The sequence below is a fragment of the Plecotus auritus genome (genome assembly GCF_963455305.1).
Source record: "Plecotus auritus genome assembly, chromosome: 4".
NCBI lineage: Eukaryota > Metazoa > Chordata > Mammalia > Chiroptera > Vespertilionidae > Plecotus > Plecotus auritus.
Genome location: NC_137775.1, coordinates 172,940,188 through 172,966,601, shown reverse-complemented (window position 1 = coordinate 172,966,601; position 26,414 = coordinate 172,940,188). Strand labels below are relative to the sequence as shown.

Sequence of the window (26,414 nt, the reverse complement as noted above, 5' to 3'; positions counted from 1 at the left end):
ACTTGTTTGGAAAAGCCAAGGTAGGGGCTGCCTTCTTCCGCAAGGTCCCCTCAGAGGCCCCCAACCTTTCGGAGAATCCTCCTTACAGACATTCCAACCAAATCCCATGCTTCCCCACAAATAGCAAGTTACAAAAGAGGGCTAATACAGAAGAAAGTGTTTGCTTTACGGAATAGTGGGGTGAATATTAAAGATCGTCAAATTTCAACCCTTCCTTTCTCTCTCTTTCTCATTTTCTTTCCTTTGGCCTGTTTTATTTTGAAAATATTTTGGGCCTTTTGTCTAAGTTTGCTTTAAATCAGCCTGAGTGTTAGTTTATTCTGGTTTCCAGTACCAAAAGTCAAGGCTGCGTTTCAGATATCTCTAAACTAATTAAACTGATCACAAAATCTTCACTAAAACCAAACATGTTAGATACCGTCCAAAATATATTGAGTTCATAGTATTAACACTCCTTTTTAAAAAATGTTTTAATAAAGTGAATAAAAAGTAGTGAAAGGGACCAATTGAAAGTTTACATCTTGCCTTCTTCTCCAATAAAAGTGGTTTGGACTGGAATATCTCCAAAGAAAACTGTGGGAAAGATTAGAAGTTTTATTCTCCAAATTGAATAACTAATTTTTGATGACTATTTGACTTGTCTCTATATTTCTTTTGTGTAACGTTTGAGACAATTTGAAAGTAAAGAGGGTAAGGCTATCTAAAGAGTAAGAATCTGGTTTTTACGTGGACAGAAATGGTTACAAACTTGGTGAAACTGCCCAACGTGTATCTAGTAATCGCATGCTAGTTCATACACACTACGAAAGAAGCAGGACTGTGTTCCTTGTGTTGCGCTTCTCTCCAGAGGGAGGGCAAATGGCTAGTCCTTGAAGGAAGCAGATGCTTAAATTTAATTTTATGGATGGCATGTTTAACATTCAGTTGCACAATCATTTTAGAAATAAAAGAGCTCCCATATGTTCATTCTCTCTTTAAAAGGGAGTCCACAACTTCCTTGTAGTATGCCTGCAAAAAGGCAAGGCAGCATATCCAACTCATCAGCAAGGAGAAAAAATATCAGAGTTGACTGCTATGAAATCAGGGTCCTGTATTTGATTTTGGGGGTGGGGGGCAGAATTATGTGTATGGTCGCCACTATTGCCCTTTGTCTCAGCAAGGGAAATAAAGAATTTAAAGAGAAAAACAAAGAGGAATTTTTTTTCCTCATGTCATTTTTTTCCCTCCCTGTGATTATGATGTAGGTAAAGTTGTTCTTTCATGAAAGGCACCTCTGCAGCAGTCAGCATTATCAGCCAAATTCCAAAGTTTTGATAGATGACTTATGAGAGCAGAGCTCTGGCTCAAGGAACTGACAGATGGATTTTACTTCCAAAAAGGTTGGAATAGATTCATGGAAATCACCCTGTAACTCTGATCCGGCACACATGTCCTCAATATCCAGAAGCCGAATATGGGCCAAATGATTCTTCTACATTTTTTATTGGCCCGGTACTAAGGGAGGCACCTTGATTCAGAAAAATTTCCCCAAAAAAGCTTATCCAATTTGCCTCTCTTTCCTTCTAATCTTGGGGAAGTGTAAAATGAAACCAAGCTATTAAAAATTCTAATATCTAAAAATGTGTTCCTTTTCCAATTAGATCGACTCTATTGAATGCTTTTCTGGTTTTCATTATTTTGTAAGATTTATGAATATCATCACAGAAAACAGGATCATTATAAACCTCCATATCACTTTGGATACCTACTTTAAAGTTTGATTAATTTTATTTATTAAAATTTGATTATTTATTTATTATATGCTATTAAAAACCATATATGATAGTAATAAATTCTTATTATTATATATTGATATCAATGATTGACATACTTGGCTTTACAATCAGTTCTAAAATTTAAAGTTTTAAAATGAGGTTAACTTTCTACTGAAAATAAGTTGCAAACACATAGTTAATGAAGTATTTCTGGATTAATTCAGTATATTATTATTACATACTCTGTAACATACTACACGTAAAGCCTAACTTTGATATGCACAAGACAGATAGCACTTTAGAAAGAAACAAAGTGAAGTTGATATTTCTCCTGGCCTTAAGCATAGTTGGGCAGATACATAAAATACACAATAGCCATCATAGCAGATGATATGTAGTAAATGCAATAAAAGTAATAAGGAGTTTTCGAGGAGGTAGAGGTTTTGTATTTTGGAGTAGAACTGAGATCATGGAAGATTCCATGAAGAAGGCAACATTGAGGCCCACCTTGAGTGATGGATGGGATTTAAAGAAATGGGATTGGAGAAGAGAATTAGAGGACATGAGCATGAAGAGATCTATACAACAGGAAATATCTGGAATGTATTCAGGAAAAATGTAATAAGCCATCTGGTTTGTCTGGAACTATGTTAGGGGATTATCAGGAGAGCATAAAAATATTTTCTTACGTATAAACTCCTTGGGGAATTCATTCACTCTCGTGGTTTAATCTCGTGAAATCCTTTAAATCCTTCTTTTGCTCTTTATCCCCATGATTATTATTACTCTAGTTCTGGCCATTGTCATCATCAGTTTACTGAAGGCAGGGTCCTATCAGTTCTCTCATCCAATTTGCCAGTTTCCATTCTCCACACCATAACCAGGTGCTTAAGAACACCCGGGGAGCTCAGTTGGTTAGAGTATCGTCCCGATAGATATGTTTAGATTGTCCCTCTGATCCCTGGTCAGGGCACATACGAGAATTAACCAATGAGTGCATAAATGAATGGAACAGCAAATCGATCTTTTTCTCTCTCAAATCAATAATATTTTTAAGAAAGGACAAATCTAATTATATCACTGCATGATGAAAATCTTTCAGTTGCCTGCCCTGTCTTACGCAAGCCTTATCTCTCTCTACTCTTTTCTAGTGCTTTGGTATTAGACCTCTCTGAATGTCCTTTAATTCTTCCAGAGCGTAGTCTTTTTTTTCTCTCTGGGTTGTTGTGTCTGTCCCCAAAATATTTTGTCTCCAATTCTGAACTAACAAACTCTTCTTTATTCCTAATAACTCAGTTTAAACAGCAGTTTATTCAATCATGCAATCATCCTATATAATAAAACCCTAATATGCAAATCGACCGAAGGGCAGAACAACCGGTTACTATGATACGCACTGACCACCAGGGGGCAGACGCTCAACGCAGGAGCTGCCCCCTGGTGGTCAGTGGGCTCCCACAGGGGGAGCGCCGTTCAGCCAGAAGCCAGGCTCACGGCTGGTGAGCGCAGTGACAGTGGCAGGAGCCTCTCCCACCTCCGTGACAGTGCTAAGGACCCTTTGGGGGATGTCCGACTGCCGGCTTAGGCCCACTTAGGGGAGCGAGAGGGCACAGGCCGGGCTGAGGGACCCCCACCCAGTGCACGAATGTCATGCACCAGGCCTCTAGTTTATTCATAAGTACTTAATTGAGGGAGTACTATGTTCCAAGCACTTTATTCTTCCCTGACACTTACAATGATTTCCTAGATTATATTGTATAACCTACTATACACAGCACCCTGTATTGTAATTGTCTGCATTATCTATTCTAATTCAAATCCCATAAGAGTAGTGGTGGCCCAAGAGTAGAGTTGATCATTGAAACATAATAAATAATTGTTTTCTAAATACATGTTTTCATTATTACCTTTATGTTAATGAATATTATATGGATAACCCACAAATGGAGGCAGTTAGTAAAAATTTGATCAATAAATTAATAAATCTATATTTCTTTATCTTACCAAACATGATTCTGCCACATTTTCCTGATGTAAATGAACTATTGCTTAATTTACCTCACATATTTTAGCCTTTTGTAATAGTAGTCTCCTACAACATTATCAAATGAGATCTCTGTTCTTCAGTATGGTTTTGAATGTCCCCACAGAAAGACTACTTTTTCAATTTCCCTTTTATTGTCAAATATGGTCAAAGAGAGTAAGGCCAAACCCTTCTACAACAGGGTTGACTGTGGACTTCACACTTCAATTGAGTAAATTCTCTTTCTCTCCACCTCAGGTCCAGTCTGGCGCTTAGGCCAGCGGAAGTACCACTCCTGCCCAGCAGCTGTTCTGAATTTTCACAGTTTTGTTAAGTCCCTCCTTTTTTTTAATTAAAAATATATTTTATACAATAAATCTTTTCAAAAAATACAATAAAACAAATAAATTAAAAATACCCATGATTTAACACTATCCAGATTTATTCAATGTTTTTAAATTTATTTTATCAGCTTTATTGAAGTATAACTGGCAAAATTGCAAGATATTTAACTTTTAATTGTAAGATATTTAAAATGTACAACATGCAGGCCAGCATGGCTCAGTCAGTCTAAGCACAGACCTGTGAATCAGGAGGTCACGGTTTGATTCCACATCAGGGTACATGCCTGGGTTGTGGGCTCGGTCTCCAGTAGGGGGCATGCAGGAAGCAGCTGATCAATGATTCTCTCTCATCATTGACACTTGATATTTAAAGAGATCCATTGAGATTTAAAGATATTTTATTACTGTTTGACCAGAAGTCTGGCATACTTTATTTATATTTTTTTTATTTCAAATGTCTTTTGTTTTGGTTTCCATTAAGATTTATCTCCTTGTCCTTAATCTTTTGTAGTTTCACTAAGATACATACATTAAGTTTCTTTCTTTTTAAACTTGGCTTCATTTTGGTTTTTCAGTTGAAGAATACTTGTCTTTTTTCTTCACTTCTGAAATCAGCCACTTCTAATATCACCTCTCCATCATTCTTTTCATTTCCTCTTTCTTGAACTCCAGTTAGATACAAGTTAGATTTCTCATTTTAATGTCTATGTCTCAAACTCTTTCATATTTTTGTTTCTATATATCTCTCTGTGGCATTTTCATCTTCCTAATTTTATTTTTCTCTGTGTAAATGAATTTTTGTTTTGAGATGTTTTTATTTAGTTTATGATTAAATTTACCTGCTATTTTTCTTAGTCCCTCATTTGTTTGTCATTACTGCTACTATTTTTTATCTATTTACATATTAAAAATCTTACTTTATACTATCTTTCTAGCTCCTTCATTACTTCTTACATTTGTGGTGTAAATTCTCCATTTATTGCTTATGTTAAAATCTTCCTCAGTATGTTTTTGTTCTTTTTTTTTTTAGTGTGTGTGTTTGTGTGTGTGTGTGTGTGTGTGTGTGTGCGTGTGTGTGAGCGTGCACGCGCACACATTTAAATTTTTACTATGAGCTATTTCTCACTTGGGATATTTGTATCCCTGGACTTCTCATGTGTTTGGTATATGAAAACATCTCTATGGTATTCAACATTTCTTTCTTTTTGGGTCCCCAGCAATTTCATGTTGCAGACTCCATTTTATATGATTTCTTATCTTTGGCTATCTGAACCACATTCACTTATGGAACAAATTTATCTTTTCATTTTTTCATGGTACACTTTCATTTTTCCCCATCTATAGCATGGGGTGAATTAATAGCTTCCTTGCCACTTTTCATGGCCAGCATTTGCTTTTCTAGCACCTTCTCCTGGATGGGACATCATTTAAGGGATTAGCATTTCCAACTACAACTTCATAGATTCATGGCCACATTGTGTGGCTCTCATGGCCCAAATGGAGCATTAAACGCAGCTTTGGCTCTATTTTCAGCCCTCACCTGTTCTTTTCCTCCCAGCATCTAGTATCTTTCTTTCTTCTGAGATAAGATATTTTTAGGTTTACAAAGGGTGCATTTACCTAGAATTCCAATAATCTGTGACTCTATAACTATAGCAAGCCCAGCCTCGTTTACAATGCATGATACACACACACACATACACACACATACACACACACACACATATATACATACATATATATATACACATACATATATACATATATATGTATATATAATTTCATTGTTCATTTTATGTTATTTCTTTATCACTTTGGTTCCAACACGTATCTAGGAATATAATGCTTGGTAAACATTATGTATTAATCTGTTGATCCTGGAACTTCTGACTCTGCTGTGCAATAATTAATTCTTACTTTTAAGTTTGACTAGAGTCCTGGTGCATGAAATTCATGCATGGGGGACCCCCTAGGGGGACATCCCTCTCATAATCCAGGACCACTGGCTCCTAACCGCTCGCCTGCCTGCCTGATTACCTCTAACCACTCTGCCTGCCTGCCTCATCACCTCTAACCACTCTGCCTGCCCTATCACCCCTAACCACTCACCTGCCTGCCTCATCACCCCTAACCACCTCTGCTTAGGCCCCCGTGGCCATGGCTTCGTCCAGAAGGACATCCAGAATGACGTCTGGAAGGCCGTTCTGTTTTCTGGTCTAATTAGCATATTATGCTTTTATTATTATAGATATTTTACACAAAAAAATCTAAACAATAATATACTCAACTTTATTTGGCATATTCTGAATCCAATATGTAATTTAACCTAACAGGATTTTTTATATTGTAACAATCTTTGTTACCATTAAAAATTTTATTATTTAATCTTATTACTACAACTATTTATAAGGATTCCATATAGAATTTTATTCAAAATATTTGGCTTATCCTTTTACCATAAAAGTACAAGTTAATTGTTATGGTGTGAAATTCAAGGCTCCTGAAATTTAGTATTACTCACAAGTTTATCCATTTGTGGCTACAGTTGAAAAGAAAGAAAAAGAAAAGAAAAAGAAATCCGGTAAAATCATAGCCATGGAGAAAGTGTAGCTCTCTAACTCCCATTTAAATTTCTCCAAAAGAGCAGGCAACCCCTTCATGGACTTGAACAGAGATGGGGTTTGATCACAAAGCCATGAATTCTCTGATTGCTATTTGGCCCGAAGGTTTACTGGAAGTATCACCAGCCTAGTTAGACTGTTTTCCAGCTTTTCGATGTGCTAGAGTATGATTGTATTATGTGTTGACCCTGATTTATGTTGAAAACCCAGAAACATTTTTTCCAGAAGAAGTGCTTTGTGTATGTGTGAGCCTTTGAGTCCTGGCCCCATCTGAGAGTTGACTGGCTCACCTCAGTGTACTGTTCATTTATTCAGATGGCTGGACTCTAAAGGAGGAATCTTTAAATATCCAGCAGTATTTCAGTGGAATAAGTATTGTGAAGCAGATATGGGTTGTTTAAAATGCATCGCTATGATGTAATATGTCAGTGCTCAATTATATGTTTGCATGCACCTTAAAAATGTCTGTCTCTCGAGAAAAACTGATTGTCATAATGCTCCATTTCAATTAAACCCACATCCTAGGCATTCGGAGTTCCAAATTCCTGAAACCCTCAAGTTAATGTGTTCCATGTTGTAGGGTTAATTTACATAACGCTCTGGAGCTCCTGCTGCACTGTTTCAGATCTCGGTAACTTTGATATTCTCCATAGTGCTATACACAAATATTGTAAACCAGTTTTCACAGAGACAAGTTATGATTATCAGCAGGAATTAGTTTTATGTGGTGATCTCTAACCATATTGTACCAGAACATTACCCAGACCCTCTTACTTCTGAATTTCATTTTGCAGTCCCTATAAAACACATCTGTTGCAGTGTGTGTGTGTTTTGAAAATTAAATGTTCTAATACCATTCTGAGTGACCCGGCCACCAAACCCATGTGGGAGAAATGCAGTCCACAGTCCACGTTGTACTAAGTCCTCAGGTCTTACGAGGGAGCTTGTAACTCACTACACCACAGCAAATTTAAAAAAAAGAAAGAGAAACGAAAGGAAAGTAACATTTCTGAATGTGTGTGCTTTCTTCTGATAAGAGCATAGAAAATTTCAGTTGATTCTAATGCAATTTAGTCAATATTCATGGGGGGCATACTAGGTTAAAAAAAAGTAGTATGCAAATCTAAATATAAAACTAATTTACTTATAACAGGAAATTTTGATACATCACATTTTTGTAACTGAATTTATATTGGATTTGTTCATTTGAGCGTTTGACATAAAACTGCTGCCTGGGTATGTCTTAGAGGATCATCGTTGTCAAAGATGCAGTTAGAAATAGCAAGGGACACAAAAAGCTGAGGGCAGTTAAAACATCACTTTAAAACAAAATGTTTGTCAAAGAACACAAACTCAATATTCCCTAGCTGGCATATTAAGATAAAGCTAAGTGACATTATACGTGCCCTTAAGCTACTATCAGATTTTGGGACTTACTGCTAGCTCCATAGTGCATTCCACTACCTCGTATGACCCTCACAAAAGCAAACGCATTCACTTAACATGTATCAGAGTGCCATTTTCAACTGGTGTGCTGCAAGAATTTTTAAAACATTCAATACCTAACCATTTAGTCAGGGACACTGACTTCTTTTTCCTTAGATTGTCAAATTAAAAAATGGCAACAGCCAACATGACAATAGCCACATGGTGTGAATGAAACTATACCTAGTTTGTGTTTTTCTTAGATCAGCCAAAAATATGTATTTTTTTCTGTGTCACAGAATTTTAGTAATTAGTTTATGTGTGCCATGAGATGAAAGGTTTGAAAATTGCAGCAATAGAAAAATAAAGGCTCAATTTTAAAAATATCAACAGTAAACCCTAGATAAACAAAAACAATTTAGAGCTCATCATCCTTTTCTTTTCTTTACTTTTTCTAAATGTTATTGCTTAACCTAAAAGCAGTATAGAGTTTCATTGCCAGACACCCAGCTATCTACCTAGAGACTTTCCTTTGGTTACTTTCTTCAGTCTAGCAGCACAATAGATCTCAAACTTGAATGTGTGAAAGAATTACCATAAAGGATTTGTATACACAAAACCATGTGTATTGTACTATAGGGGTTATTTAAGAGATTTTTCTAGGCCAATTTAATTCTGGACAACTTTCGTCGTATGTGCTAACTTCAGAAGCTAACCAAAGAGTTTCCACTTGCCCTTACTTACTTATGAGAATTATTAACACATTTCCCTGGAATCCATAAAATATACCTTTTGACATAATTATAAACATATTTTCAGCTACAAGGACACTTTCTGAAAACTCATACTGTACTAAAGTATAATTTTCCCTTATTTCATATTGTATATTGGTTACAAGTTTCCCCCAATTTTTTACAATATAAAAATTGTTTTAAAGGATCCACGTAACAATCCTCCTCTCCCAATGAATAATGGACTAGATAGAAATAATTTTGAAGGTTTCATTTTATAACTCAGCTTAGACAATCTATTAATGCGAAATTATATTTATCACCCCCCCCCCCCCCAGTTTCATTGAGGTAAAATTGTATTTCTTTTAAGTATATACACAAGCAGGCAAAATGTTTTCCCTCTGAAATTTCCATTGTCCTAAAAACTCATCATTATTTACCAATAACCGTCAAAACTGTCCATTACATGTTTATATTTCAACATATGCCTCTGCAGAGTTTTGTAAGAATCACTGCTGTGCATTTTTGGTGGTGCCCACTCACTGATTTGTTTAAAAGATGAACCTAGCGTGTCTTAACTTTTTTTGTTTTTATAATCCTCACCTAAGGATATTTTTTTCCATTGATTATTTTTAAGAGAATGAATGGAGTTAAGCTGAGGGAAGGAGTGGAGGGAGGGAGAGAGACATGGACCAGGGATGGAACCTGCAACCCAGTTACTTGACCTTGACTGGAATCAAACCCTGGACCCTTTGGTGCAAGGGCAGATGCTCTAACCATTGACTTGTCTTAGCTTTTTAAATTTCACACAGCAGATTGCCAGGAGGTCAGATTATGTCCAAGGAGATTAGGGCTCTTGATATCTAGAAATGGGTGATTGGGAATCCATCCCTTCCATTCTTCGCTAGTCTCTACACATACTCAACATGTGTGGAGAGTGATTTTTTTAATATCATATATGTTTTTGTTGTTGACAGTATTATAGATGTTTCCCCATTTCCCCCCTCTTTTACTCCCCCTGCCCATCCTCCACCCCCACCCCCAGGTCTCTATTGTCTGGAGGATGATTTTTTAAAAGGCTTTTTCCCTGTCATTTTTTTTTTTATTCTTTCAGTTACCTTATTGTACTAGTAATCAGGGCAAGATAAAGAAGGATTTCTAATGTGTTCTTTTCCTTATAAATTGTTACTGTGAGCTATCCTGGGAGCTTTCCACCATGATAATACTGTCTTGACCAATTTATTATTTTTCAGATAATAGAACTGAAAACAGAAATTAGTGCTTTTCTGTTTCTACTCTGTCAGAGGACAGAAAAAGAAACTGACGTCCTGAGAAAATAAAATGCTCAACCATTTTGTAACAGGAAGGATGAGATCCCAGGTCTCAGGCTCTCAGCCAGTGTTTCTTCCAGGGCACAAGCTTTGGCATCTTGAAAGAAGTGAATATTATCATTTCTATCTATAGTTGTTTTGTTCTATCTTTCTTTTAAAAGTAATATGTTTTATATATGGCTTTACAAATAATTGAAAAAAATTGAAGTTAAATATAATGGGATGAGGGAAGAATTGCTATGATATATTTTCAAAAGAAAGTCTGAAAAACATGCTGTAGAAACTGACTAATATAAATAGTGACAATAATTACCCAACAGCAGAAACTAAAACTACTGACATTTGTTGAGTGCTTATATGAAGCAATGAAATAAATGTTTGTGTACATTATTTTTGATAGTTAATTCCAACAATCTTGCAAGATGCATGTTTTTCAGATGAAGAAACTGAGACATGGTAATATTAAATAACTTGCTCAAGATGGAACTGTGATTCCAGCTCACTTCCTTTATATTAAAATATTGCAACTCAAAACACTGAGTTATGAATACTTTAGGAAACACTCTACCTGCTGAAGGAAGGTGATTCTCACGTCGTCATCTATGAATCCTATAAGGTAGCTAAGTCAGTGGAAAGGTTAACATAATTCTGTGATGAACCGCATTTTAGTAAAACATTTTTTTTTACTTAACCATAACATTGTGAAGATATTTATAAGTGAAGATTTAAAAGTAAAATTATACAAAAATACCAGCCTTTTGTAGATATGTTCATGAAAACTGTGTAGATCTCAGTTCTATGAATATAAGGACTATGTTGCCCACTAGTGACTTGTCAACAGTGACATGCCTGACATAAAACAAGAGTGTGATAAATACCTATATAATAAATGCAACATAATAAGGACTGATTCAGTGTAATTTTTTTGTGCATCATCTTTGAAGTAGATGCCATGCTATTTTTTCTTATGGACTCTACACCTAGCACTGAATAAATAATGAATGCTTAGAATAATATGCAACTTTTTTAAGGTGTGTTATTTTGTCAGTTGTGACTTTACATACTAGATTTTCCTACATTGGGTCTATACTAAATATTTTTATTTTTCAAGAGTTTTGATGGTCAGGGTGTTGTTTATAATAAAACAAAGGTATAGAATAATAATTCTTTGCTGGCATTTTTCTTTTTGTTTTCTTTTTCTATTTTTCAATTACAGATTACATTCAATATTATTATGAACTAGAGGCCCTGTGCACGAATTCATGCACCAGTGGGGTCCCTCGGCCTGGCCTGGATCAGGCTGAAACTGGCTCTCCAACATCCCCTGAGGGGTCCCGGATTGCAAAAGGGTGCAGGTCAGGCCAGGGGACCCCACTGTTGCACAGTTGGGGCCGGGAGGGACACGGGAGGTTGGCTAGCCAGGGAGGGACTGTGGGAGGGCTCCAAGGTTGTCCAGCCCATCTTGCTCAGTCCTGATTGGCCAGACCCCAGCAGCAAGCTAACCTACCAGTCGGAGCATCTGCCCCCTGGTGGTCAGTACACATCATAGTAACTGGTTGACTGGTCGACTGTCTGCCCCCTGGCCTTCAGTACACATCATAGTGAGCAGTTGAATGGACTTAGCATATCATTAGCATATTATGCTTTGATTGGTTGAACGGCCGACTGGACGACCAGACACTTAGCATATTAGGCTTTTATTATATAGGATTAGTTTCAGATGTACAGCATAGTCATTAGACAATCATATACATTGCAAAGTATTTCCCCCAGTATTTCCAGTACCCAACTGGCACCATAGACAGTTACTACAATTTTATTGACTATATTCCTTATGCTATACTTTATATTTCTGTGACTATTCTGTAACTACCAGTTTTTACTTCTTAATCCCTTTACCTTCAAGAAAAATTTCTTTACTTATAAAAATTGTCTCTTTATTTATTATAAAACTAGAGGCCTGGTGCATGAAATCCGTGCACTGGTGGAGTCCCTATGCCTGGCTGGCGACGAGGGCTGATCAAGGCCAGGCCCATCAGGGTCATGCTGGAGAGGAGGCAATGGTTGCCAGGCCGGACACGGAAGGAAGGGATGCCAAATGCTGGCACCGCCATCATCAGCACCCCGCCACTGTGCGGTTCCTCACCTCCCCCCTCCTCCTTCCCTCGCCACTGTGCCACCACCGTGGCAGGCAGGTGGTGGGCCAATCAGGGCCTGCCGGCCTTGGGGAGTGACAGGGCATGGGAGGTTGGCCACCAGCCCCGAGGAGGGAGCTGGCCTTTGGTCCCCCTGGGAAAGGGGCCACATCTACACCCACCCCCAGTTCCTCATCCCAGTCTGGGGGCCGGCCCTAATCAGTCTATCGGGGCTGCTGGCCGAGGGAGGGACCATGGGAGGTTGGCTGGCTGAGGGAGGTTGGCCGTGGGAGGGCACTGACCACCAGGGGGCAGTTCCTGTGTTGAGCATCTGCCCCCTGGTGGTCAGTGCACGTCATAGTGACCAGTCATTCCAGTCACTTAGGCTTTTATATAGAGAGATTTTTCAGGAAGATAATGTCCATTATATTGCTCAGGATCCCCCTGTAATAACAACTGTGTAAAAGTAATTATTTTAAAAGTAATTTTAGCTATGAATAGAAAATTTAATGTAGTGGGAAATATCAAAAGAGTAGTTTGGTAATAGGGGTGGGAGAGAAATACTATTTATTCCATATTTTTGTGTCATAAATAATTAAAAACATTGTAGGACACTAACAGTATGCTGGCATTTTAAAAACTCATCAAGAAATTGAACTCCATGTCTTTATAGGATGAGTTAAAAATTGGAACTATATCTATAATTGTACTTACCTACTAAAATCTTACCCTACTTTGTAGTGGTATATATCCCCAGTGATAATTATATATCCACAGCTTTAAAAGAATAATTTTAACATGTCCATCAATGAGAAAGAACTGTCATTGCTAAGATCTCCCAAGTTCCAAATTCTACTTATAATGCATGAATCTTTATCTGCCTCTCTTGTTTTCACTTTTTGGTTATTGAATCTTTTTAGCAAGAAAAATAGCAAGCTTAGTAGTTTATCTTATATTTTTATAATACTTTACAATTTCAATAACTGAGTACATATTTACCATAATCTTGTGAAAAAATAGGAAAGCTATCATTCCCACTTTATAGAGGCAGAAACTGAAATGCCATGTAACCTCCTGAGGCGAAATAATGGCTTGAGTTGGGATAACTGAATCTTACTTCTTCCCCAAAGTTCTTCTGGTTCTAGTTTTATGTTCTAAATTAATTGCAATGTGTATGTGGTTTATCATTCTTAGTCTATTCACTAATTTACCAATGATATTCAGATTTCCCATCAGTAGCTTTGTGTTTGACTTATTAGTTGATCACTTTACCAAAGTTATTTTTCTAGAACTACTTGAAAAATATTCCCTCCGCTGCTTTTATTCAGTATCATTTGTTCTTTGAAAGAGTTCAATTTAGATCCCATAGAACACAATATATACCATAGTCAGAGAAAGGAAAATTATGGCAAAAACAACAGATATATTGAAGAAAATTGGCATAGCCAAAGATCTTTCTTGTGAACCACTGAGGTAAAAATTAATGAGAATCTTAAGGTAAAGAATTAAAGGCAATTATGTTCATAATAATAAAAACTCACTTGGCTCTACAAGAAATTAAACATACACCTAGAAACATATCTTACTGGAGCTCTAATTCAGCTACTAAGATGTTTGTATAGATTCTTGATCTGATATATAAAATACTGTATAGGAAACATTTAAACATATTAAACCTGCATTTGTGACATATGAGTATAAGTGAGTTATTTAAATCTTCCAGTTTTCAAATGTCAGATCCAAAATGTGGAGATATAGATATAGATATAGATAGATAGATTTTAAACAGGGAAAATTAATCTTAATTAGAATATAACATCTTTTCTATTTTTCTGGACCTGATATTAATATAAACAGAGAACCTTATGTAATATGGCACTAAAATACTTTTTTGGATAATTTACCTATATTAAGTTTAAAATAGTATTTTCAAATATATGTGAATGAAAAGGAAAATTTACTTTAATGCAGATGGGTAATGCAACATCTGATTGTTTTTTGCCTGGTTGTGGGAAAAATAAAACATCAAGTAAGTTAAGTGTACATTTTTTTCTCCTTCCATAAAGGAATAAAATATATATTCTTATTCCTGAAATATGGACGTTTCATATCTTTCCATTCTCTTTGTATAATATGAGCTCTTTCCTAGCAATACATTATATCATGTTTCCTATACTAATCTTTGTATTCATACTAAAGCCATTATTATTGTTATTATCTTCTGCATCATCATGGTCGTCATCGTCATCAATATTTGGAGTGGAGGAGATATAGGGTGTTGGTACAGGCGCACACCTTTTTTATAGCGCAAAAGCTAGAAAATATGCTCCTTGAATGTTTGCAGTGTTTATGTAATCAGTACCTACATTGCCAAGGTTTATTGAAAACAGCTGGGTTCGCTGCCTTTCTCCCCCTTTGTTGGAACTGTTGCCAGAACAGGTAGTCAGAAATGGAAAGTAAAGGGAAATTCAGGCATCTGGGGTGTCTCTCAGGAAAGCAGCTGTGGCCTCCTTGGGAAGTAGTCATTGTTTTCCCCACCAGCCAGGTCTCTGAATACCCTGGGGTCTAGTTCTGGCATGGCTGGCCTGGTAGGATGCAGTTTATGACTTAGGACTTACGTGAGAAACCTTTTGGTTGTTCCCATCTCTGGCAGAACATTGAAAGAAATCCCTCAAGGTGCAAGCCATACGTGGGCTGTTGGCCTTCTGTTTAGCCTACTCTTGGAGGTACTTACTGGGGCTGTAATGATCTCTTTGACACAAGCAAAAACAATGCAAAAGAATATTTTCAAAACATATGTTTCCAAGATATACTGTCCTGTTTTTAAAACCAGACATCACTGTTATTTCTGTAAACATGGCATTTTTCCCCCTAAAAATGAACCCATTTTTTAAGAGACTTGTTTTGTTTCCTAGATAGTAGGCAAGTAAAAATAATTTTTTAACAACACACTAAAAGACGGGGATTAGCAGTGTTGAATAATATTCTCCACTTATAAACATGCTCTTCCATATATACATTTTTGTATATCAAGTGTTAAAAATCATAATCCATGTGAAATGACCTAGGATCTTAATTATGTGAGAGAGATGCCAGAAGCCTGCTCTTACTACATAGGATACAGTGAAAATCAAGATGCTCTTGTGATGGGACTCTTTGGCAGGGACTGCCACTCATTTGCCATAAAAATGGCATTCTGGTAGAGTAGGAATGAATGGTTTTCTTGATAATTCTTGTTGAAACAAAGCTCTTATTTTATAATGTAAATGCTTTAAATTTTAATAATCAAAAATAAAAGGGTTTTAAATGGTGTAGTATTTTTATTTTGGGTTAAATATCATGTCTTTCACCATTACAGAGAGTTCTGTTAAGACACTTCAGGGCCATAATTAATCCAACAACATTTTATTCAAAAATTTATGCTAAATATGAGGGAAACAATTTTGTAGTAAAGCTAGTCATACAGAGGTAAATTAAATGAAATATTTCTAGTGATAGAACTTACTTGCAGAAATATGAAAGTTAAAATATTAACTAATGGATTTTAAAATTTACTAAACTCTCTTGTACTTCAAAAAAAAATGCAGTCAAGGGGTCAGGTTATTTTCAATTGTTAGGCCATCACTAATTTTAGTATACACAAAAGTCTCAGCACAGAGTCAAAGTAGATAATGTTCACTGAGTGCCTTCTTATTGTTTTTACTCTGTTTTATTCCCAGCTTTATAAAAACTAAAATAGACTTTCCTTAAAATTTTTAATTTCCCTGATTTCTTTTTCCTTCTGACATCTATAAAAAGGAAAGACTGTGAGGGTCCATGGTGAGTACAAGAGGAAGAGTATGTATAAAAATATTGTTTTCCACAAAGTATACCTTTCTTAAATTTTTTCCCAACAGTATGGTCAGCAGTCACCATAACATTCATTCTGAACAAGTGAGATTTGGTCCTTTATTAATTTGACCTTATTGCAACCTTTTTTCCATATCTCCATATTGTTTTCTCTCCTGTAGTTCAAGAAAAAAGTTCTAAAAGTTCTTAGTCTTCTATAGAATTAAGAATTTGAATGATTAGAAAGATATAAAGTCAGGCTTTAGTTTTGAAAAGGCATGTATTTTAATCATCCCATGGATATATACCATGTCTTATCAACTTTGATTGTCTCTAATTTTTCTGTTAGTGGTGGTAAGTTGGGCATCGTTTGCACTTGACCTTATGACAAACTGCAAACTAAAATTATATATATAAAAGCCTAAGTGACCATTATGACTGAATGACCAGTCAACCAGTCGCTATGACACACACTGACCACCAGGGGGCAGATGCTCAACGCAGGAGCTTCCCCCTGGTGGTCAGTGCGCTCCCACAGCCAACCACCCAAGGTCCCTCCCCCCGGCCAGCCGGAAAACCTCCATGGCCCCTTCCCTGGCTAGCTTACCCCAATCACCCTCATCGGAACCTCCCGTGGCCCCTCCCCCACTCCCGTCGGCCAGCCCCAATCACCAGCCAGGCTGAGGGACCCCACCCATGCACGAATTCGTGCGCCGGGCCTCTAGTAATAGTAATAATAATATGGAAAAACAAGAAGAAGGAAGCCTGGATATAGAAAGCATGTGATTAAAATATTTAGAAATATCCCAGGAAAACTATATAAATGTAAGAAATATCATTGTAATGTATATCTATAAAGATACTTCTTTTATAACTTTGAATTTAAAGATGAAAAATCCACAGATGTTTTTGAGAAATGTAGCATCTATTTTCACTCAATGCTAATTATGGTTTATACAATTTCCACCAGATGAGTTTGCATGCACAGTAGCCAATTCATGCCAACTGTCTTTGCTGAATTGTAGGTAGGTTTTGGAGACCTCTAAGTGATTGCAAATCTTCTTACTAATAATATTTCTTCTTTTCAAATGTTATTGTGATAGTGCAAATGTGGTATGGACAAACAATAGGATATTCTATAGGAGTATTATTAAAAAGGATACACACTTTCTTGAGCAGCGTAGAATTTTAGAAGTGCATAAATCATTGTACATAATAAGATGTATTCATTTCTGAGAAACTGAAACAGTGGTTGCAGCAAAGTTTCTGGGTTTTTTTATGTGTTTAAATTAAATTAGTACATTTTTGTCACTAAAACTATAAAGGTCTTTTGCCTCTAATAGTAGTAAAATAGTGAATATCTGAGTTTTCCAGTTTCAGAGTTCAGCCAAATTACTTTAAAACTTTGTTCTAATTTTAATTTGTGTTTATTTTCTTTAAAAAAATAATATGACTGTGGTATATTTAATATATTGTTTAAAAATTCATATTTGAAAATATTTAATGATTAAGGAAAGTATATATTCTTTTCCAATAAGGCATTGTTATCTCATAAGTATTCACATAAACTTTCTTTTTATGTTGTTTTTCCTTAGTGAAAAACTTTAATATATATATTTTTAGAACTAACATAAAATAATAATGTTTTATTTAAAGTCTAAATAGTAATAAATATTTATAAGACCACATATCAAACAGCTGTAGTTGTACCTGGTCTTGAATAGGGTATAGAAATAAACAGAGAGAGAAGACACAAAACTTCCCAGTAAGAGGTGTAGTGTCTGTAAGTTCTTTCTTTTAAGCCTGTTGTTTGTTTGTCTGCATGTACATGTCAGTATTTTAGTCAGATATAGGATAATTGGGAGAATCATTCTCAATTTCTTTTGAGTTGGCATTTGTCAAATGGTATTCTTAGAAAGTTCTGGGGGGCGGAATCTATCATTACTTAATATATTCCTAATGTTTTCATTTCAAAAGAACCTTCAGTACATTTGAGTCCAATTTCCGTTTGTATCCATTTGTTCTCTTGCATTAATAGGAAATAGAGATATTTTCTAACAATTCAAGTTTGATCTCTGATTAAGCTCTTATCTGTACAACAGATAATGGTCATCTCAAAAAAAAATCAGTATATTATGTTTAAAAGTATATTTAAGAAAGAATTGCTTTTTTTCCCAAAGAATTTCATAAAAGCTTCTGTATGACTAATGTGTTTCCATCAAAATTAATTGTTACTGTTATGGTTGTGTTAAATAGGCAATTAACTGGTATTTTATGAACTTCATCAATGTCAGAGAAATACTTTTTAGGTAAAAATTTACTCTTCTATTTATAGACAGCTTATTATTTGTTAGGGATACAAAAAGAGATATTCATTCCAGGAGAATTATTTACACAGCCATGTAAATGGTAGCGTATTTTTTAAATTATTTGAAAGTGATTAAGTTTCAATTCACAAAAATTCTATTTTATATTTAAAATATTTTAAGTTTCTTCCTTAGCAAGATAGAATTTAGCAAGAAATTTTACCCATTATTTACAAAATGACTTAGTTTCTCTAACTTGTTCATTCAACATTTTAGTGATTTAAAAATTTGAATGAACAAGTTAGTTATAATTATATTACCACTACGAATAGGCATATAATTATATGAGATATTACATCTCAGTGATTGTTTTCTATGTCAATACATATTTCTAAAAATAAATACATGTTTGGGAATCAAAATAAATTTGAACTATTTCAGAGATTTTATATCTCTTGTTGGGTACGTTACAGCTTTTATTTTATTCACATGTTTAGCCAATGGTTAAATGCTTTGAAAAGTGAGATGTTGCTAGCTAGTTCTAATGAAAATTTGTCCACTTCTCAAGGTGATATTTAATTGTCTTTGCTCACGAGGTCATTTATTAATATATACAATAGGTGGATTTAAACCAAGAGAGATGGATATGGACATAGGTATAACTTTGTAATTTAAGGGATAGCAGTTTGAGGAGAGGTTACATGCACACTTTCTTATACTTTCTCTTTCATTTAAGATTAGATGCCTGACTTGCTCATACATAGAGCCATTTTTTTAAACGGGGAGGACCAGCAGAATAACACATCAGTTCCCACTGGGTTTTAGTGTAGATTAGTGACTCAGATTAGCCACCTGCCAATTGATGAACTTTTTGGAAAGGGGTGGAGGAAACATGGAGAGCATCTGTGCAGGCCAAAGTTCAGTCATCAGAGTCGAGGGCCCTAGGAAGTCAAGGAAATAGCATGAAGATGAGGGCCATTAATGATGTGTTAGCACAACGAGGGCTTGACATATTTTGGATCCAGGTGTTAAAATCATGGGACTTGCTCAGATTTAGGCTAAAATAAGTGTTTGTTGCGTTTGTACATATCCAGAAACATAGTATCTGTAGACTAGAGAAGAATTTTGCAAAAAAACTATGGTTGCCATTTTTTCTTATGCTACTAGTGTGAGTAATAATTCTATCTTCATTTAACAAATAGTTGAATGAGACGTGTTAATGAATGGATCTCAAGTGACATATTTAACCATCAACTATGGAGCGCTAAAATAACAGCTTGATATGAAAATTAAGAGAAAGATTGGATGAGGGAAAATTTAAAATGGAATGACTGTTATAATCAAGTGGTTATATTGAATACACATTAAATAATTTTATAGCTTAAAATTTTATATAAATAATATATTTAGATTATGTACACACAGACATATATTCAAAAATATAAAAGCAAATCTGTTTTTTTCTACTTATTTTCTAATGAAACAGGATTAATATTTCAGGGTTATACATATTTTGAGTAGGACATATTCATTGCATGTAATTTCTATGCTCCTGTGCCAATCTGGATTTCATTATATATAAGAACTCCATTTATACTTAAAATATTGATTGTGAAAAGGTCTCAGAAACCTAACATTTTCTGACTCAAAAATCACCAGGCAAGTGCAGGCGATGACTAAAAAAGGGGAAATGAATTCACTATTGATGTTCATACTCATTGACCTGACTTCCAAGGATGTGCAGTTAGATTTTCTGGTGGGGGTGGGGTGGGGGGCACTACGTAAATGAAGAACATCACCTCAGCTCTGCAATTTTGTAGTTTGTGATTTCTTGGTAAACCACATAAATCCTGAGTTCCCATTGCCTCATCCGCAAACTGGGTACCAATTCTTCATGGTTTCTTATGAGAATTAAACATCACACTCTTGTAAAAGGTACCTATGACAATGCCTAGCCTAAACATTAATTTGAATCTGAATCTGACCCCTATGATTCATCAGCCTTTACCCCTCATCACTTTGAGGGATAAAACATAAGGGCCTAGAAAACAACAACAACACAGATAAACAAAATAAAACTGCAAAATGTGCAATGTTGAATTTTTGGTAAGACTCTAAAAGCATTTTATAAAATTGGAAAGTACAAGATCTGTGTGTTAGGAATGTTTCCTAAAGTAAATAGGACTTGATTACAGTTTATTTTCTCTTATTTATTTATTTATTTATTTATTTATTTATTTATTTATTTATGAGAGAGAGAGATTTGTTGTTCCACCTCTTTATGAATTGATTGGTTGAGTCTTCTGTGTGCCCTGTCTGGGGATCAAACCCACAACTTTGGTGTATTACAAAGATGCTCAACCAAATGAGCTACCCCGCCAGAGATTGATTATAGTTTCAAAAGGGGAAAGATTTAGTTGTACAATGGTGAGTTAACAACAAAGGCTTGAACTGAAATTGTAATCTTTTTCACTCTCTTGCTAGATCAGAAGTTATTAATATTTCTGGAACCTCAAGCGAAACTGTGGATCATCTAAGGGGTGGGAATTGAGGAAGGGAAGAATTATGACATATTTATAAGATTTTATATATAGTTTTAGAGGTTTCACTGAAATTGTTTTCCCCAACCTTCATTCATGGAAATAATAATTACGATCCCTATGCACTAGATTGAAAACCAATAAAAACTCCTATTGTCAAATATATTTCAGATTTCAGGACCCTGTACAACACAAAGTACCCATTAATTGCTTAAGGATTATTATGGAACCAAACTAAACTATTTATCCTGATGTTACAGATTTATCTCTCACTTGAAAGTTGTCTTCTCAGCTATCTCTCTGTCAATATTAACCTATCATCATAGACAAATAAATTCATTGCATAATCTAAGGCCTTTCACAAATACCCTCCAACCCTGGTATTATTTTATCTGGAACCATCATAAGAAATCCCATGAGGTCATTTCTCTTGAATTACAGTCAAAAGAAACAAAATCAAAACCAGACTTTAAATATATTGTATTTGATTTCTGAGGTAACTCCAAAATGTTAATACTATTCTTGACTTCTGCTTCAATATGATTGTTGATTTTATTTTGGCTATTTTTTTCATATTGTAGATGTTATAGGCTAAAAGGAATGCATGGATTTGAAGAAAACACTCAGATTTTAGAATGTAAAGGATAATGGTTCTCTAGAAAGAACCAGACAGTTCACATGAAACTGAACAACCGACCCATAAAATATAAATATCAATGTTTAGGAGGGTTTTTTTGTTGTTGTTTTCCATGTTTAGTCTTTAATAGAAAAATTAACACAGTTCAGAGTATTTTCTGTGAATTAGTGGCTGGCCTCAATTAATGGCCCTGACTTCACTTCAGTCCATCATTCCAGAAGGTTTCCCATGCCTCCATCTTATTACTTAAATGTGCTCCTTTGTATATTTTTATGGATCTTTCACAAATAGTGATCTTCTTCCTGGGAAGAGGAAACTGGACATATTTTAATAGTTTGGAGAGGAAGTTTGCATACACACACACACACACACACACACACACACACAAAAAAAAGATGGGGAAACTCTTACACAATGATCTCATTAATCTTGCTATTTGGGCATTATTCTTTTTCATTATCATACTAGTAACACCAAAAATGATGATCATATAAGCAATCCTATAGCTTTAGCACTTATGTAATTATAAGAGGAAGAGTTAGATTAGGAAAGATCTGACGGTGTAAAGAATATGACTAGTGCTTGGATTTTACCTCAAGTGAAGTAGACAACATCCATTATGGCATTTTGATGATTCATTGTGAAAAGTTCTACAACCAAGAATTCTTACTAAGGATGACTGTATAGTCATTTTTATTCACATCAGTAGAAATCAAGAATTTCATTTGGGTAATTTTTGGTGTTTTATTGAGAATATGTGGTATTACTTGAAAGTAAAGAATAAACTCAATAAACTCTTATGAATGCTTATTATGACGTAGTTACATCTTCAATTTTAAAAAGAATTTTGCATTTATATTTTATACCTGATAAGATCAAAAGATTGAGAAGGTAAGTCAGCAGTAGTGTTTATAATTTAATTCATGTTGGGTAAAGTTCATAAAATGCTGGATCATATTACCTTATAAAGAAATTAGTTTTTAATAATGTTTTTATTTCTCCCTTTCCAAAAGTTTAAGCTATATAAACAATGAGATCATTTACTACAATACAGTAAGTGGTATGCCCAAGTGCTAGAAGAAAGTTCTGTTTCATTCAGTATCTGACTTATATAGCCCCATCCTTATAAATGACCCAGATTTGTGAGAATATATATATATATATATATATATATATATATATATATATATATATATATATAAAGCCACAGAGACAAAACATCTTACTTCCACTCCTGTCTTCACATAGCATGTTTTTAGCTGGGTTGGCTAAATTCTGTCAGTGAATAACTGCTACATTCAATTTGAATTATCTAACTGTTGAAAATATTTAGTTTATTTTATCCATATTTTTAACTCAGTTGAATGAAGGTACTGATTTAATTTTAATTGTTTTTCCTCTTTGTGTTTTCTTTCTTCAGATTTTTTTCTCCATCTGCATTGCTTTCTGGGGAGTAAGAAGCATGCAACAACTTGCCTCTGGCCTTTGGAAATAATTTCAGTTTGTACGCAATTCTCTCATTTTAATTAGTTGTCTATAACCACAATATGTTAATACCAACTATAAAAATAATGATCTTATGTCATAATTAATGAACCACTTATTTAGTGAAAGATAATATACTTATATACTCTTGCTTGCTTTCCATATTTATTATTTCCTCTTAAAATTAAAGTTAGTTGCAGTTACTTTATTGATAGAGATGACAGTAAATGATTTCAAATGTAATGATATTATATCCACTGGTAGCATCTAATGAGAAGAAGAAAAGGAAGGGAGAAAACATAAAATAGTAAAGAAGAGTAAAGGTGCCATTTGCATTGACTTGACAACTTTCCCTTTGCTGTTTGCTAAAACTGTTTGTGTTACATACTGTTGAGTGGGCTTCACATCCTGGCGATCTGATGAATGAGTGATGTCCACAAGGTCCTGTCTTCAACAGCCCTGCTCAGCTCCTGTGGACTCAAGCCTATGGCTTCCTTCATGCAGTCAAACCATCTCATATTTGATCTTCCTCTTTCTCTGCTGCCTTCTATTTTTCCCCAGAATTGTTGTCTTTTCCAAATAACCTTGCCTTCTCATGATGTGTCCAAAGTAGGACAGCTTCAATTTTGTCATTTTTGCCTCCAATAGTGTTTCAGATTTAATTTGCTCTAGGATCCTCTTGTTCATGTTTCTGTAGGTCCACAGGTATCTGTAGAGCTCTCCTGCAACACCACATTTCAAATGAGTAAATTTTTCTTATCAACCTTCTTCACTGTCCAACCTTTGCCTCTGTACATGGTAATTGGGAATATGAGGCGTGGATGATCTTAGCCTTGGTCTCTAATGACACACCGTTGCTCTTGATCTTTCCCAATTCTTTCATTGTTGCCTTTCCATGTCTCTCTTGATTTCTTGACTGCAGTTTTCATTTGAATTGATGACTGAATCAAGGTAAGCAAAATCATGAACAATTTTAATGTCTTAATTTTCTATGTTAAAGATGCATATTTCTCCTATAGTCATAAATCGCTGCTGCTGCTTCTTCTTCTAACTCTTTCTCTTCCTCTTCTTTTTGTTAATCCTCACCCAAGGATATGTTTTCATTGATTTTTAGGGAGAGTGAAAAGTGAGGGAAAGATGGAAAGAAACATCAATGAGAGAGAGACACATAGATTGGTTGCCTCCTGCAAGAGCCCCAACCAGGGCCTAGGCCAGGGAGGAGCCTGCAACCAAGGTATGTGCCCTTGACAGGAGTCAAACCCAGGACCCTTTGGTCCGCAGGCCAACGTTCTGTCCACTGAGCCAAATTGGCTAGGGCAGTGGTCGGCAAACTTATTAGTCAACAGAGCGGCAAACCGTGGCTTGCGAGCCGCATGTGGCTCGCGAGCCGCAGTTTGACGACCACTGGGCTAGGGTATAAATTTTGTCTTCTTAATGTTCAAATGCAGTCCTGCTTTCATACTTTCTTCTTTCATTTGTATCAGCTGTCATTTCAAATCATTGCTACTTTCTGCCCATAAGATGGTGTTATCTGCATTGCTTACATTATTGATATTTCCTCCACCAATTTTCACTCCTCCTCCCTCTGAGGCTAGCCCAGTTCTTAATATGATATGGTCTTTTACAGATTAAATAGGGAGATAAAATGTACCATTGTCTGACCATTCTGCTAAAATTGTGCTTAGGTAAATACTTATCATCATAACAAGTGTATTACATTAGTTGTCTGCCTAGGATTATATTTACCATTGAAAACCACATAACCTAAGAATCTACATTACAGGAAAAGACATAACTGTAATGAAAATGTATAGAATTTGTCAGAATTAATTGATTCAACAGATTAATTTGTGATACATGTGTCTGATATGTTTGGTCAATTTGTTTTGGTAGATTGAGAAGCAGACAGTAATTCTGTTATTTTAAATTGTCACAATAATGTTAATAAAACTAACTTAAATCACCCCAGGCATTTTGTGTACATTATTCATTGGGATTGTAAGATTCTGCCAAAATCATTAGGAGGAAACTGACAGGGATAAGCAGCATAAGGTTCAAAGGGGAGAAGACTCAAGGCAGTTGAAATATTTTTCTTCCATTCTTCCAATATTTCTTAGATTTAAAGTTACAGTTTAAGAGATCAAAGACATAAGCACCAAATCAATGAATGCTGTCCTTCATTGAGCTCTGCCAATATTAATCATTGTGTTACACTGATCAATTGGTTAACTTCATTTAAAAATATATTATTTAAGCTTTGAACAGAAAAATTAATTATTGAAAGAGTCAGACTGAAGGTGTGTATTGGGATTCATGAGGCAGGATTGAAGTACATTTATTTTTCAAACTAGAAAAGCAGAGGAAGTTTAAATTTTGTATAATGGAAAAGTAAGTTATATTTTAAGCATCAGAAGTAGGGACTCAGAGAGAAACCAAGATGGCGGCATAGGTAAGCACTAAACTGCTGCCCCACACAACAATTTCAAAACTACAACTAAAAGACAGAACGGACACCATCCAGAACCACAGGAAAGCTGGCTGAGTGGAAATTCTACAACTAGAAGGAAAGAGGAAAGCTCACGGAGAAGGAGCAGCAAAGAGCTGAGGTACAGAGACACGCACGCGCAGAGAGGAAGGGCGGTGGAGTGCCTGGCTGGCTTTCTCTGGCGGGAGGGGGAAGGAAGCCCCCAACTGCACTGAACCCCAGTTCCGGGTGAAACCCCGAGGACCCAGGCTCATACAGGGGGAGTTCGGACTGTCAGGTAGAGAGAAAGGCACACGAAGACTCAGTGGAGCTGCGGCGACAGGGGTCTGGAGGCTCGAGTGCGCACAGAGACTGACTGCGGAGGTTACCACAGGCTATCCCTAGCGGGAGGGAGTCGGAAGCTCCTGACTGCACTGAACCCCAGTTTGGACTGCACTGAACCGCAGTTCCAGGTGAGCCCCTGGGGACCCACGCTCTTACAGAAGAAATCTGGACTGTAAGGCGGAAACTTGGGAACCGCAGAAGGCAGACGTCTGGAGACTCACGTGCAAGGGCAGGGCTGACGGGAAGCCAAGACTCTCTGCTCCGCCCTGAGACTCCACCCCTTCCAAGCTGAGCACAGAGGCTTTTGCAATCTGGCAAGGCTAATCCTATAAGGCTCTCTCCAGCACCGAAAATCTCCCAGTGTAGACACAGCTGATCCTCACAGCCAACTGGCCTGCAGGTCAATTCCTCCCAGTAATACCAACAACAATCAAGACTTAACTAC

The 26,414-nt window shown here is 35.9% G+C and overlaps 1 protein-coding gene across 1 annotated transcript in view; it reads left to right on the top strand.

Annotated features, from left to right (window-relative positions):
* The window catches only part of AGMO (alkylglycerol monooxygenase), a 296,193-nt gene extending 271,066 nt beyond the window's left edge, over positions 1–25,127 (top strand). The window contains exon 13 of the mRNA XM_080665006.1: positions 23,096–25,127. Coding sequence (XP_080521132.1) covers positions 23,096–23,170 — 75 coding nt within the window. The 3' untranslated portion in view covers positions 23,171–25,127. The remainder of the gene's footprint in view (positions 1–23,095) is intronic.
* Positions 25,128–26,414: the final 1,287 nt, after the last annotated feature.